At 52.5% G+C, this 15,806-nt stretch overlaps 1 protein-coding gene across 5 annotated transcripts in view; it reads left to right on the forward strand.

Annotated features, from left to right (window-relative positions):
• Nucleotides 1-4,151: 4,151 nt before the first annotated feature.
• FUBP3 (far upstream element binding protein 3) overlaps nucleotides 4,152-15,806 on the forward strand; it is a 40,400-nt gene continuing 28,745 nt past the window's right edge. For 3 of the 5 annotated variants that reach the window (XM_083806917.1, XM_083806915.1, XM_083806916.1), the window contains exons 1-2: nucleotides 4,152-4,324; nucleotides 10,970-11,075. In XM_083806917.1, the coding sequence (XP_083663043.1) occupies nucleotides 4,238-4,324; nucleotides 10,970-11,075 (193 nt within the window). In that variant the 5' untranslated portion in view covers nucleotides 4,152-4,237. Of the gene's footprint in view, nucleotides 4,325-10,761; nucleotides 10,881-10,969; nucleotides 11,076-15,806 lie in introns of those variants that run through there. The other 2 variants (XM_083806914.1, XM_083806918.1) reach the window with 2 other exon arrangements.

The raw sequence follows: 15,806 nt of genomic DNA on the forward strand, positions 1-15,806 counted from the left end.
GGACTCCATTAGGGGAGGCTGGCGGTGGGAAATGGCAGCTGTCAGGGCACTATCATTTCTCCTGTAATTCCTCGCGCTCACTTCTCCACTGCACTTAAATAGCAGGTCTACCTACTGGGCCAATTTGGCGTTTTCGTCCTCCCGCTGCTTCTCGTCGTTCTTTAAAGCTGCAGCTCCCGGGCTTGGCTGGGCCCTTGTCCCGATGCTGCTGCGGCTGGTGGCGGTGCCACCCCTGCAGCCCAGGTGTCTGCGGACCCGCACACGTGCTGGGCTGGGACTTGCTACCTCCAGGCCTTGCCACAGCAGGAAAAATCCTTGCCTTGGTGGATTTGTTACGGTGGGTTAGCATAATGTGATGGTGACATGGGGCGGTGCCTCTGGTGCATCCTTTCCTGCGCACCCAGAGCAAGTCTGCACCCAGCGAGCCGGGCTGGGCACCGGGTCCGCTGACCACAGGCTGTGCTGGAGCAAGGTTTTTCCTCCACCAGCCAAACCTGCCTGGCCTTTCAGCGCCCAGCAGAGTCCCGTGGGCTGCTGTGGTCATTCCCACTTGGGGTGCGATGCTCCCCCAGCCGCGTGTGCTCCTGCGACCCGTCACACCCTGAGGAAAAACACCACGGCAATAAGGTGTCCTCGTGGGACAAGGTGGCCTGGAAGCTCGCGGGACCCACAGGGAGCATCTGCTCTAGGAGGAGCCTCAGGGAAGCATCTCGGCGTGGGGGGGACCCTCTCCATCCCCTCCTGGCCGCGGGGACACGTCCCCTGCCCTGCCCTGGCCACAGCTCTGGCCGGAGCCATCAATCCCTGCGGAGCCTCCTGCTCCTGCAGGGATCCAAACAAACACTTCTGCCGGGAAGTGCGCTGCAGTGGTACTCGAAATAAATAACTAATTTCTCCCTACATGATCTCAAGGAGCAGGAGAGGCGTGAATAGCAGGGCCCGGTGTCGGGCTGACTGGACTCCCCGGTGCGGTAATTCAGAGGATGACAAACATAAGCCAAAGAAAAACGTTGAAAAATGGGCACTTCCCGCAGCCCTGAGCAAAGGAGCTATTGCAGGGTTTGGAAATAACGAAGGCAAAAAGAGGGAGAGGGGGGAATTTTCTCATTGAGACCAAGTGAAGTGCCAAACAAGCTGCTATTATGGTGGCTTTGAGAGGCACAGGGAGGGGGTGTCGGGGGAAGGAGAGGAGGGAGAGGTGGGGGGAGAAGGAAGGGGGAGAGGGCTGGAGGAAAGGAGAAGGGTGGGAAACGGGGCGAGAGCGAGGGAGAGAATGAGGGGGACACGAGGAGCAAAAGGTGCAAGGTGACGGGTGGGAGAAGGGGAGAGGAACAAGTTGGGTGATGGTGGCAGGGCCACCACGCGCAGCACCCCGTCCCTCGCCACGCGTCCCCCGCATCCAGCCCCCATCCCGGTCCCTGGCCACCTCCCACCCCCGCACCCACCAGCACCAAAAGGAAAAAAAAAAAAAAAGAGAGAGAGAGAGATGGAAAGAAGGAAAACAAAATATCTACAGTTGTCGAGACAAGGGGAGAAAAATAGAGGCAAACATCCATAATTTTCTCTGTGGGGCTTTGCAGTAATTGAGCCATTTGGATAAAAATAAAGGCAGCAGGCCCTTTAGGTAAGAGGAGCTTTTGCAATCCAAGAAGCCTGAATTATGCGCCTTGTATCACTTGAAATCCCCCACCTCATCACCCCCCTCCGCCTCCCACATGCAACACCAAACCACTTTCCCTTTTCTTCTTTTTTTTTCTCCCCTCCTTTTTTAAGTACCCTGTCAAATGTCGTCCGATGAGAAGAGAATTTCAGCTGTCACAACTAATTTCAGTGTGTGTGCGTGTGTGAAGGTGTGTGTGTCTTAGGAGTGGGGACGGCGGGGGGAGAAGGATGATGGAGGCGTAGAATCACTCCTTTCTTTTTCCGTTTTTTTTTTTTTTTTTCCTCAAAAGGAAGATTTACATCAAAAATTTGTTTCTGGGAGTGTTTAAGGCCTGTAATTTCCTCCTTTTCAATGGCTGTCTGATGTCTTCTGACTGCCTCGCCTGGCTCCATCTTACTCCCTTCTGCGGCCACATCCAGCGCAGGGGCTCGGCTGCACCCTCCTGGCACCCTTAGAGCTGGGGTGAGCCGAGGCAGCTCCAGAAGGCACCCACACCCCTTGCTGGGTGCTGGCACTGCCAAAACCCGGCTCCCACAGCCAGACCCAAGCAGGGCACCCAGCTTTGGAGTGGTTTTCCTGCAGAGCAGGCCCTCATGACGCAGAGTAGTGGCCCAGAAGAGCAGACTGGTGCCTGGTCCAAGTGGGACAGCGGTGGGCTGGGAACTGGCCCCGAATGGTGCCCAAAGCCGGGGGAAGCTGGGCTTGTGTCTCGATGCTCCTTGGAGCTGATGCTCTGCTCCCTGGGAATTTCCCTGGGAAAACCACATTGCATCTTCTGCCTGGGCTTGGCCTCTCTGCCTGCCCCACGCTCCCCAGCAAAGCGGTGAAGTACCTGCCTGCTTGTAAGGAAGGGAGACGCAAAGCCCTGGGTGGGTGTTCTCTGGAGTGGCCGGAGAAATTGCCTTCATCGTGGCTGAAAGGTGTTGGTGATGCTGAGGTGATGCAGACGCACACATCTGGTTGTTTTAAATCCACCCCCCCATCAAGCCATGCTCCTGTTCCCGAAACAGTCATTTTGCTTAAGAATGAGACCTGCAACGATCCGAGAAGAGGAAATGTTGGTACTCGTGTGAGTACCAACTTGGAGGGGCACCGGGTGGTTTCGTCAGCCCCAGCGAGTCCTCCGTGTGGGTGAGGACACTGCGCACAACACCGGCAAGAGCGAAAACCAGCCGAGGAGGAGAAACACAGCACTTGCGTCATTTGGGTCATAGTTTGAGTCTTGAGTTTAATGCTCTGGCCCGGCAGCCTTGGGAAACCAGCCCTGGGATTAGTTGGCCGTGTCTGGAGCACTGTGCTCAGCTCTGCGGCCTGCAGCAGGACGTGGAGCTGTTGGAGCGGGTCCAGAGGCCACGAGGATGCTCAGGGGCTGGGGCACGTGTGTGAAGACACCTGAGGGAGCTGGGGGTGATCAGACTGGAGAAGGCTCTGGGGAGACCTCATGGTGGCCTTCCAGTGGCTACAGAGGGCTGCAGGAAAGCTGGGGAGGGTCTCTTGGTCAGGGGGTGTAGTGACAAGACAAAGGGTATGGCTTTAAGGTACCCAAGGGTTGAGGTGGCACAGGGAAGGAATTCTGTGTGGTGAGGGTGGCAGGGCCGTGCCACAGGCTGCCAGGGTGGCTGTGGGCACCCCATTCCTGGAAGTCCCCAAGGACGGGGCTCTGGGCGGCCTCCACGGGGGGAAGCGTTGTGCCCTGGGGGGGGGGCTGGTGGGCGATCCGTGAGCTGCCCCCAGCCCTGCCCACGCCACAGGTGGCTCTGTGGGGGCTCTGCAGTGGCTCTGTGCATGGGTGGGGGGCTCTGTGGGGTGTCTGTGGGGGCCCTGTGGGTAGGCGGGTGGCTCTGTAGGGGCTCTTTGGCGGACTTTGTGGGGGGCCCTGTGGGACTGTTGGGGCTCTGTGGGGGACTCTGTGAGCCTGGGGGGGGGCTGTGGGTCTGGGCTGGCTCTGTGGGTCAGTGGGGGGTCTGTGGGGGCTCTGTTGCTCTGTGGGGCGCTTGTGGATGGGTGGGCAGCTCTGTGGGTCTGTGGGGTCTTGTGGGTGAGTGGGTGGCTCTGTGGTTCTGTGAGGGGTCTGTGGGACTGTGGGGGCTCTGTGGGTGGGTGGCTCTGTAGGGGCTCTTCGGGGGACTCTGTGGGTTTGTGGTGGCTCTGTGGAACTGTAGGGGCTCTGTGGGGCTTTGTGGCTCCGTGCCCCCGAGGGGGCCGCAGGCTGCTCCTTGCGCCACCCCCGGCCCGCTGCAGAGCCCGGCGACACGGGGACACGGCCCCGCTCCTCGTGACACGCGTGGAAACGGGCGGGCGGACGGGCGGGCATCCACACGGTGCCTGCAATCGGTACCGGGACCGGCACCGTGCCCAGCGCCGCTCCGTGCCCCAGCACCACCCCCCCGCCCCCTTCTCCCCCCCCCCCCCCGCCGCCCCCCATCCCCGGTTCCCCGCCCCGCTCCCGCCCCGGTTCCCGCCCCACTTCCGCCGGAAGCGGGGGGCTCTTTCCCTTTCCGGGTGCGGGTCCCCGGGCGGGACGGCGGCGGCGGCGGCGGTGGAGGCGGAGGCGGCGGCAGCGGGGCGCGGGTCATGGCGGAGCTGGCGCAGGGGCAGAGCGCGGCGCCCGTGGGGATCAAGGCCGAGGGGTTCGCCGATGCCCTGCACCGGGTCCGGCAGGTAACCGCCGGGCCGGGGGCGTCCCCGGGGCTCGGGGCAGGGCCCGCTCGGTGGCACCCGGGGCCGGCTGGGGGCAGCCGTGGGTGGCACCGGGCCCCTCGCCGTGGTACCGGGCCCCTCTGGGTGACACCGGGCCCCTCGCCGTGGTACCGGGCCCCTCTGGGTGACACCGGGCCCCTCACCGTGGTACCGGGTCCCTCCCCCCCCCCCCCCCGCCGTGTCTCGGCCCCGCAGCCCCCCTCCTCTGCCCTCCCCAGGGTGCAGGAAGGGGCCATCGTGAAGGTTTTTATTGATAAGGCGCCTTTGGGTTAACCCCCAGCAGGCCCCGTGCGGGGTCTGGTTCCCCTCCTCCTGGAGGGAGAGGTAAGGGGCGTCCCAAGCAGTCTGAGGGTTTGCGCAGCGGTGAAATGGCAGCTTGCAGTGTGAGAGGTGAGACCCGCTTTAATCAACACCCTCGTGCAGGGGCTGGGGTGTCCCAGCCTTGCACCTGGGGTCTGGCGTCCCCCCAGTGCTGCGCTCTGGGGAAAGTGGCTTCAGAAGCAAGGGGCTGCTGCTGTCCCTGCTGCTTGCATTTCGCATTTCTTGCCCCGTGTCTGTGGCAGGCGTTGGTCCCATCCCTGAGCAGGTTGCCCAGTCCCCGTGCTGCAGCAAGGTGTGACACAGCTACGTGCTAGCACCAGTGCCGGCAGACTGACTTTGTTCTTTCCAATGTTACAGGCCAGGTAGGCAGAATCCCCTTCTGTTTCCCAGGCTCGCTTTTCTCATTTAGCTGGGAAACTTTGCAGGAACTAAGGCAGGCCCTAGGACCTCCTGATGGGACCTGAGTGGCGTACCGTCGCTTGCGGCTCGCTGGTGAATCAGTGCGGCAGCAAATCCTGTTCTGCGCAGTCTGCAGCAAACGTACGGAGGTGCTGGCTGCTCTAGAGGAACACCCTGCGCCTTCGCCGAAGAGCTCACGAGCCGGTTTGCTCTTCGTCTGCTCATTTCTGTCCTAGAAGTACAGCAGTAGGCGAGCTGCGTGCTAGCTGCCCCCCAGGTGAAGCCACGCGTCGCTTCTCTCGGTGGCTCACAAAGCCCCGTGGCCTTGACGGCGTGCGATGTCTGAGAGCTCCGCTGTTAGCCCAGGGTTATCTGCTCGATGCGGTTAAATTGAGGGGGGTTGCAGCTGTGTTTGTCTTGACCTGGTCATCTGTAACCGAAGGCCTCTCGTTGCAAAAACATCTCAGGGTGTCTGATAATGTTATTGCCTGCTCGCCGCTGAATAATGTTGCGATGACCGATGTGCGAGGAGATCATCGGTCCCTTGCTGGTCGGTTGTAGCATGTTGAAACCTTTCTGTGAATGTGTTTGAAGCGTCACACCGTGCAGCGTTCCTCTGATCAGCCACAGGTTAAGTGGGACGCCTCCGTTCAGCTAAAGCAGGGCTGTCCAAAAACTGATGGGAATACGTGTTGTGTGGTCACTGTTGTGTTCGTAGGGTGGGTTGAGGAGCCTCGCGTTGACACACGAAGGAGGTGGAGTATCAAATATTTCTGTAACTTAGCTCTGCTCGCTTACTCCGATTTTGCTGTTCTTAAATTCGCTATACTTGTAAGAATATACTGGGTTTCCCTGGGCACACGACATCAGTCTGAGCTGAAATATGTCAAAATATCCAGAGCTGCCAGCCGCGGGTCAAACACCACAGCATAGCAGCCGATCTTCCGCGCTAGAAACAAGTGTGTTGAGAAATGCTCTCTGCGCGCGTTCCGGGAGCCCAGTGCCTACATTTTTGTGCAGTGAGTTGTCCGCTGCCTGTTGAATGTTCTTTTTTTGTTGGTATTTGTGGGATGAGAAGAATCGTTGGCAAGTGCTCCGTGGAGAGAGGTTCACCTCGCCACCCTGGCAGTCTGTGATGAGACTTGCTGGCTGAGAGTCAGGTGGGGCGCAGAGGCAGGTACACCTAGCGCTTCTCTGGAGGTGATGGCAGAGCTTTCACGGATCACGTTTAATGCTGTAGCATGCCTGACCCATCTCGATCTGGTACATGGAGGTCAGCTTTTACTCCTGGCCTGTGCTGTAGCCTTTTCTGAATATTGCTTCTGCTTTAAGCAGGGAGGGGGCAGAAGGAAAAAAAAAAACGCAATCTCAGTTCTTGCTTCGTGTGTTGGCCTGGCATCCCTGGCTTGACATTTGAACTCTCCCAAAGTTTAATTTTGCACTTAAGACTGGTAATCAAATTGGCTAAATTCAGCTCTCGTGAGAGCCATTACACAAACCCTGAGCTGTGGTTTCCTGTGCTTAGTTATTAATAGCTAAATAATTCAAGGCAAGGAAGACTTTCCTGATCAATCACCGTGACTGCTCTCAAAGACACCGGGACCTGAGCTAATACGAGAGTAAGAAATCTGTACCACCGCTGGGGGAAATGACTCGTGTTGCTTTTGAAGGACTTGGTTGGATTTTTTTTTTCTTGGGGGGTGTGTGTGTACTCTTAAATATATGAACTGCATCAAAAAGGATTTTTCCAGGTGAATGCTAGAGCCTTGATCAGGGCTCCTGCACCTTCTGCAGCACGCCTCTGGTGAGTGGATCATTGATGGGTCGTAGGAGGTGACCGATGTGCACGCAGAGGCAGCTGCTCCCAGGCAGGGTGGCTTCTGTGGCATTTTGGTGCGGGAGAGGGAGAAAGGATGTCTGCTCCCCTTCTGAGTAACGGGATCAGAAAGCAAGCAGACCTGCCAGGACTCCGGATAAAAATGGGTTTCTCTTGGGCTGTCCTTGGGTCTTGTTCTCGGTGACAGAGCAGTGTCTTGCTTGGCTCGTACCTTCGTGGCAGACTCGTTTGCTGTACGCGGTGTGTGTTTGCAGCGCTTGGTGATTCCCTCTTCCTGCCTGTGGCATTCTGGTAACCTCCCGTACGTTCTCTGAACCTGAATTTCCAAGGATCGTGTGAAGAGGAAAGTCTGCGGCTTGGCAGCCTGTACATAGCAAGGTGCCTTGGGTACCTTGAAAGGGAGTGAACGTCCTCAGACTTCCCGGGAGCCAACAGGCTGTGTGTTTAAAATGCCTTTCTGGTGTCAGGCTCCGACTTCTGATTTCCACGGGGAAAAAGGGACCTTAAAACTTACTCCAAAAGGGCATAGAGAAAAGTACTTTTCAGATCGTCCTCAAAGTGTTAGAGCTTTGCAATTAGCCTAGTGCGTGGGGAAACCACCTGTGGGATGCAGCTTAAATGGCTGGGGATGGTTTTGCTGCTTCCTGCAGAGTTTTGGAGGAACGGCTGCCATGCGAGTGGGTGTTCTGTCTGAGTGGGGAGGGTGGCAGAGGCCCTGGAATTGTTTGTTGGAAGGGTCAGGTGCCAGCACCTTGTTGTTTTATATCCTGCTAATATCTCAGATGGGTGTTTTTACTGGTTGCTGTTCTTTTGCAGGACAGCAGGGAGAGGCCTTTCCCAGAAGCGAGGCCCTTTTGAGAGCTGAATTCAGCAGACACTGGTAGTTGAGTCCCGTTGTGCCTAGCCAAGAAGTTTCGTATCTAAAAGCGTTTGGGTACTGCACCACTTTTAAAGGGTGGTGAAGGTATAGGAGGACAGAAATGTAAGGTATTAGGAAAACATATGCCTCACGCAACTCTTGTTTATTTAGCTCTTCTTGGCTTTACAATTGCAATTTTTGTAGCCAAGCTTTATGCTGTGTCCTTTAAATCGTTTGTTGGAGAGCTTTATTTTGAGGGGATTCAGTGCAGAAACAGGCCTGGGTAGTGATGCTTTTTCCCAGCGTATTTCAGAGCTCAGTGAAATGGATGCGCTGGGTTTAAAAAAAATAAAAAAAGAAGGCCTGACATGCAGAGGGACAAAAGCTGTGGCTAGCAGTACGGTACTCAAGGTCATCTGGTCAGATAAGGGCTAGGTCTGCTTACTTTTGCTCTGCTCTAACTTCTGTGCTTATCTCCCTGCTGAACCTGTAGTGGAAACGGAGGTTCCCATTGTAGGTCGAACATAAGAAGTTTAAAAAGATATATTTCAGCTTCTACGTCTGCTGTGGAAGCTTAACTCTTAGTTTTGCAGGGTGTTTTTCCTGCTGGAGGGAGGTGGCGTGTTGTCTGCGTGTAATCCCGTGGCAGCTGGGAGGCTTTGGAGATAAGGGTGCAAGTTTCAATAAAGGAGGGAAAAAAACATCCCAAAAGCTGATAGTGTGAAAATTGCATCGACTCTCTTATTTTGTCCTTTACTTCGAGGCTTCTGTGCTGGGGAGATAATTGTGTGTGAAGCACGAGTAGGGATTTATGAAGCTCTCCTGCTCTGGGAGCCAAAATCCCTGGTGCTGGTGATCTGTTCGTTCACACCTTTGTGCTTAATGCCAGCTTCCTTCTGTTGGCCAATTCCTGCTATCCACGGAACAGTTTTTCCTACCCCATGCACGTGTGGTGAGTGATTTCAGTTCCAACCTGTCAGCTAGCCACTTCCACATCTTATAGATTTTTTTTTTTTTTGAGTAAATAATCACTAACAGATTTCACAAAGGGCACTCTAAAATCAAATGTTCCAAAATAAGCCAGGGTGTGTTACAGCTGACCACAATTCCTCTTGGCATGTGTTTGGATTGTATGTTATGGTGTTAAAGCTGTCAATGGACTGCTACGAAATATAATTTTTAAATCTTTTTCAGCCCTGAAGTAGTCAGCAAACACCTGTGCTCTTCATACCTTCACTAAAACCCTCTGCATCCCAAACGGAACGGGGGAGCCTGTGGGTAAGGGGCTACCACCCTGGGTGCAGTACGGCAGAAAGCAAGGCATCACCTGATGCTTTCAGGTGCAGAATGGACAAGGGCTCATCCGTGTTGATGCTTTCAGAATTATTTTCCTGTGAGCTTATTAGCTCTGGGACATGTTGACACGCAGCGTGCTTGTTGTCAGAGCTTTGCCACGTGGTCGCTGTGCTGGTCGGGGCACTAAAACTAGGTTATGGCTGAACAGTTCTTCCTTTTTGGGGTCTAGGTCGGTCAAACTGGGGGTTTAATGGTCTGGTGTTGTATTTGCAGTTGTTCATCCAAAACCAGTCAAAACCCTGCGGGTAAAAGTGGCAAGATTTTATTCTCTGGCTGCTGGCACTTCTGATCCAACCAAGTTGCTGCCTTTCTAAAAGAGGGACAGGAAGGAATGGTCAGAATGAGAAAATGGTCAAAACTTGGAGCCCTTTTCATGCGAGGCATTGAAGGGAATGTTTTCTATTCTCTTTCTAAAAGCAGTGCCCTCAATCTTCCGAGGTTATTTCAAACAGCGTTTTTTCCCTACCCTGTGGTTCTGCATCCCGGGCAGTTGTTTATTCCCCTGCAGCAGTTGATAGTGTCAACAACCAGAGTTACTGCGGATGTCTTTCTGTTGCAATAAAACTTAAATTTTAGAACAACCTTTAGTTGTATTTCTTGTTTGCCCTTGCCTTCATTTAAAGCGTATCTGTGTAAAGTGCTCTTTTTTCGTCTGTTCCTTCTGATGCTTCTCCGGCGAAACCTCAGCTGTAATAGAGTGCGATCGGACTCCGGGCACGTGCTCTATTTGGTGATTTTCTTTCTGCTGGGAAAGGAAGCAAATGCTGTAGAATACACAGAATATATATATATTTTTCTGCAATTTATTTATTCTGCACTTGCTTGCTCTAGCAAAGCTCTTTATATATGCCAGGGGTGCGGCAAGGCTGCAGTTTGCCTGGCCCCGAAGGCTGCAGTAGCTCAGAGCAGCCCCGACGTCCTGCACCTGCGCGGCTTCTAGACCTGGCTGGGGGAGCAGGTGAAAGCTCGCTTCTGCCACATTGGTCCGGCCTGGCGTGTCCCACGTGTCGTTAGAGACGAGCTCAGCTTTCACTCTTACTAAGTGAGAGCGAGGTGTGTGCCTCTCACCTGTTTTATTTGCTTACCCCGGTGCCCTCGCTGTGATGCCGGAGCGTCTCCTCTTTCCTTTCAGAGTCCTCCTCGCATCCCAGCTCCCCCGGGAATGGCTGGTGCTCCTCTGAGGGCTGGAAGCAGAGGCACAGGCCGATACAGGCACTCAAGCTGTACTGACTGCTGCAGGAAATTGCAGCTAATTCTGGGCTAATAGTTTGCCCAGTGGCTTATTCTTCGTACGGCAAGCGCAGGCTGAGCCAGGCCCTCGGCGAGGAGTTCCCAGCCCTGTCCTTGTGCTGTGTATCTTCACATTCCTCGCCTTCCGCTCCCCTCACCCCCACGGATGCCCACGTCTGCGTTTCTGTGGGTCTGGACGTGTGCAGATACAGCAGGAGCCTGTGTCCTCCTACACGGCCGTGGCGGTGGTGGCTTCCCCAGAACAGGGCTGGGGAGCTCGCTTGGCTCTTTGCTAGATGTAGCTTGTCAGCTGAACGAACAAACAAATCTGAATTTAATATTGCAGGCAGTAAATAAGTACTCGTGACCAGGAAGAGGAGCTGGGCGAACGTGATCTTAATTAAACAAATAGCAAAAGCAAGAGGAAGACTGGTTACTGTACAAATAAAGTGCTGCTTGCTTAGGACTTACAAAGCCACCTATATAGAAAAGAGCTGGGAGAAGATCGCACTGGGGTAAAGGCTTTGCTGGAAGAAGGAATGGTTAGCTCTGGTGGCTGAAACTGCAAATACGCTAATCGTGTTTTTATCATCTGGTTTTATAGATTGCTGCTAAAATTGGAGATATTCCTCACTTGAATAATTCTACAACACTCGTGGACCCATCAGTCTATGGTTATGGAGTGCAGAAGCGGCCCCTGGATGATGGAGGTAAGCAGGCTCTGGTGAGCCAGTCTTGTGGAAATACAGGTACGGGAGGCAGCTGCCTGTTTTAAGGACAGAAATCAGTGCTGCTTTTTGTGCGTAGAAATTTCATGCACCACTCCCTGTGCTGTTTGGCCTTGCGTAGCACGGGGCTCCTAGGCATTAGCATTCCTGATTTGGGGCCGTTCTTTTCTTAGCTCGTGAACTCGGGGGGTTAGCAATCTAACTCTGCAGTTCAGATCTTGTTCCGTGGTGGTCTGAGGAGGGTGCTTGTTGGAACCCTGCTGGAGCCCATGTGCACAGTGCCAGGTGAATGCAGGCAAGCTGGCCTTCCCTGGCACGCTGTGCTTTCTGAGAGAGGCAGTGCCTAGGGGCACTATTACATATGTTTCATCCCCGGGGTAGCAGTGGTCATAGCACAGCAGATGAGTGGCTGTTGAGTTCTGATTGCTTTGACTTGTACATGAATTTTAAGGAGAAATGGTATGGCTATAAGCTGATTTGAGCTGGAAGGAAACTTCCTATATTAGGTGTAACTTTTCTCGTGATTATTCTTTGAGAATTCTTAAATCTCTGAAGCATTCAACACTGGTTGCAACCAAAGAATAATTTACTGGGTAAATCTGGTAAACGTAATGAGTTGTATGAATTGTTAAAGTTTTAAAATAAGTAGTTTCTTGACTTTGGGAACAAGAAAGAACATCTCTTTTTTAACAAATCTAATGTGTACTGTTACAAGAAAAGCGTTTGTGCTGCTGTATAGAATTCACCTTTTCCCGTGGCTGGTTATCCCCCAAAAATGTGGCCATGTCTTCCTTGTGTAGTGTTTTTACTCAGCCAGCTCTGCATGTTGATTCTTTCCCCCAGAGACATTTGGGAGTGCTGAGGAGAAGTGTAAAGCTTTTTCCCAGCACTTCATTTTGAAAATATTTTTTTTTTCTGTCTGACACAAAGCTGCACGAGGCAGGGGCTGAAAATAACTGCACGTCTGCTGCTCAATCCGAAAAGCGTGCTGGAGCACGGGCAGACGGTTCTTTCATGTGGAGCCTCTGGCTGGCTAGCATTACTGCTGTCTGAACGTATGCCACGACCCACTTTGTTCTCTGGCGTTGGCTCTGTTTGAGCAAGAGGTTGCTGCTTGTTCGGTTTGGTGTTTTAGGAAGGAGTGGGTTGATTCGTGTGAGCCCCTGCCCCTGGTATCTCGAGCTGGAGCATCGCTGTGTTTGCGAGAAGCCAGAGGCCTCGTGTTGTTGTTACGTGCTGGTTTCGGTGTGGGAAGGTGCTTGGCTGTCAAGCAATGAACCGTGAAACTCGCTGCTTTTTTGTGATCAGGCAGATGTGTTTAGTGTGGTTTTAATTGCTAGGCTAGACCAACTGCAAAGAAATGGCTTGCAAACATGTTCTGGCCTCTTCTTCCTTTCCAGCTGTTTGCAGCTTCAGCTTCCCTTAGAGCGGTACTCAGACGAATGTCTGATCGTGGACATTATTTCAAATGATGTCATCTGAAGGTGCTGCTTCCATTCCAGAAACACTAGTGCAGTAGGAGGTGTGAATAGGTCCTATTTTGCCATTGATTTCAATAATATTTGATTTTAGCATAAATTTGAAGAAGGCTGAACCACACTGGGCTGTCTGGGTGGCTCAGATAAGTGGCTGTATGTGAAAGAGGATCCAAGTTGTCTTATCTAGGAACTAGTTATTCATAACATTAGCCCTACCTGCTGTTTCATTGATTCAGCAGACTGAGCTTGAGAAATCTGACCTCTTAGCAAGGTGTCTTGGAGAATTTTTTAATAGATGAAATAGCAGTAATGCCTGATGGCAGGCAGGTTGGACTTTGTCCTTCTACGCGTGAGCACTCTTACTTGCTGAACCTTGTTTGTGTTGACACAGACCATGTCAATACAGTTGCAGTTTGGGCCATAAGTGCGCCTTCCAGCTGGTTTCTTGCGCTGGGATAGACAATCCCACGTTGCAGGTGTTCCTGGAGAGCCTTCCACAGGGGCTGGGCTCTTGAGTGTCGGATTTGGGGTTCTGGGGACATAAAGACCTACAAGTGCTTGCTCACCCTGTAGTTCAGCACTGGGCCTTGTTTGTAACACGGTTCAAAGTAGCTCCAAGTCGTGTGTTTGCCCTTGGGTCCTTCGCGTGCATCTGTAAGTTGTGTAACGTTTCCCACTGCCTGCCCCAAAATCTGATCCGTGAGATCCTAGAGGAGAACTGAAATAATGGAAGTGGTATTTTAAGGGATTGGAATCTCACAGAGAAATCGGACTTGTCAGGGCAGGAGCAAGGGAAGTACTTGTTCTTTTAGCTTTGGTTACCTTGGGTTTTATTTCTAAATAAGTCTGGGAAGGTGCAGCCTGTCAGAGGAACCCCTGAGCAGTGGCTGCTTCTTGCTCTGTATCTATTGGTGGTATGATCCATACTTTACTCGCTCTTGGGCTACCTGCTCTTGCTGCCGTGGCGTTAGAAGTCCTATAATGCAGCACTTGGGCTGTAGGTGTCTGAAAGATGGCAGTTGCTTTTAGTAGGACACTTAAATTAGGAAAGGACTTCCTATTGCGGTGATCTTCAGTCCTCTGGTAGCTGCAAACAAGGGGAGTCAGGAGCGTGTGCCCACACTTCCCTACTTTTCCTGCTGTGAGCTCTGGTTTGGGGATGTTGTCATCAAGAAGCGATTATTTGTCTTTATCATGCTCTAGAAATTTTACAGTGCGGGGATTCGGATGCGTTCTGCTACCCTGGATAGCTCGAAAGCAGATCTGGTGGTGAGTCTCGGGATTGTTTACCTCTGCGTACTGCGCGGCTGTGGCTGCCTACAGTCCTCGCTGCTTCCTTACCCCCGTGTAGCTGATAGAAAATTACTTCCGTTCCAAATGCTGCTGGAAAAATGGATTCAGAGAATATGAAAGTATTTAAGGTGACAAGAGAACTGTCTGTCTTCCAGGAAAATCTAATTCTGCCTGTCTGTTTTCGTAAACAGCTGCTGGCACCCTGATTGATGTCAGCTTAGGAAGCGGCCTTAAGACAGGATGACAGTGTGCAGGTCGAAACAAATTCAGCTGCTTTTAGAGCATTTCCAGGAAAAATAGTCTTGTCATAGTGCTGGGGACCAGAATGTGTGAGTCCCTTTCGCATTCCCTTAAGAGATGTTCACCCAAAACAGTGAGCTGCCGGGACTGGTGGTGGTGAGCTGATCTTTTGGTAGTAGATGAGGTTTGAGACTGATTGTTTTATCCTTGCTGCTTTAAGGCTGTTTCCAGAGAGTGGAAGTAGTCACCGTGCAATTAGCGGGGAGGAGATGGGGTTTACCCGTGCTGCTAACGAGGTCGGTGGTGGTGGGAGATGGGGCCGGCTCCCAGCTGCGGGGAGACCCCAGTGGCACCTCGCTCCGTGGCTACTGCTGAGGATAGATCCCAGTTCATGGGATCCTACATGGATATCCTACAGGATAATCATGGATATCCTACAGGATAGATCCTCCTGTTCATGGCCAGCAGCAGCTCTTGGCCTCCCTGCACGTGAACGGGTCCCTCTAATTACCAGCACAAGTTAATAAGTTTATTAAACGTGAAACCCATCGTTGAACAAGCAGGCTCCCTTCCCTCCAAGGAAGGGATCTGGTCTGCTGGAAAGCCAGCGACTGCCAGAACCTCAACGTTAGCCTTTGTTGGCTCTGTTTTGGGCTGCTTTGAAGAAGTTCCCATTGGTACAGGTAGGGGTAAGCAGCAGTGCTGTAGCTGAAGGTTGGGGTATCCTCTGAGTCTGGGGAAACAAAGACGAGGAGGCTCGCACCGCATCCCTCCACCCCTGCCTTCTCCAGGCTTCTGTGGTACATCCAACACGAAGTCGGTCTGTGTTGGTGCAACAGGGCGTGATTGTAGGGAGAGCCTAGGGGCTCGAGCACAACACGGTCCTGCCGTACAGACACTTCATTCGTTTGCTCTGACTTGTTTTTGATGAAAATACCTGGGGGCACAAGGAAATCTTGTCTCCTTGTCCTACAGACAGAACTTCGTAGTGATGTGCCTTGACGCATGGGTAGCAGTGGTGGGACCAGGACAGAAACTCAGGACTGATGGCAAAAGGTTGTGTTCCATGCAAAACGGCAGCTTCCTTCAAAACTGCAACTCTACACATCACCGTTTTTTAATAAGGAAATTTAATGGGAAAAATAGTCCCTATAGAGATTTGCAGCAAGGGCAGACAGGAAAATAGGTTTTGGCCATTTGTTTAAAAAAATAACACACCAATATTTAATGATGAACAACAGTTAGAGTAATTAGTATCTTCACTGTAGCTTTCTAAAATTGATGACGGTCCAATTCCAGTTTGAAAGCATGAAATAAAGCCCTTTTCCACCGCTTTCCGGGGGATGAGCTGCTCTGGTTTTGTTCTAGGCACGGAAATATTCTCGATGAGATTGTATATTCCCATCATGCACGTAAATTTAGTGGGAGGCACTGCTCTGCTTTATGGGTTGGAAGAAAATCTGCATTTGTTTTGAGTATCTGTTAGGTAAAATTCAGTTAAAGGTGAAGCCTAAAGAAGAGTGAAGAGTTATCAACCAGCAGGTGCCATTAACAGGAAATTGTGCTTATTTTATTCAGCGTTTTTCCTTATTTGCAGTAAAATGACTGCAGTTACAGTTAAATTGGACTCAATAGATGTAAAAGGGGGAAATACGTACGTGGCTTGTCAGAGTTCAGTCCCCTCCCTGGCGCGAGGAGGGAG

This window comes from Anser anser, assembly GCF_964211835.1.
Source record: "Anser anser genome assembly, chromosome: 21".
In the NCBI taxonomy this organism is placed as follows: Eukaryota; Metazoa; Chordata; class Aves; order Anseriformes; family Anatidae; genus Anser; species Anser anser.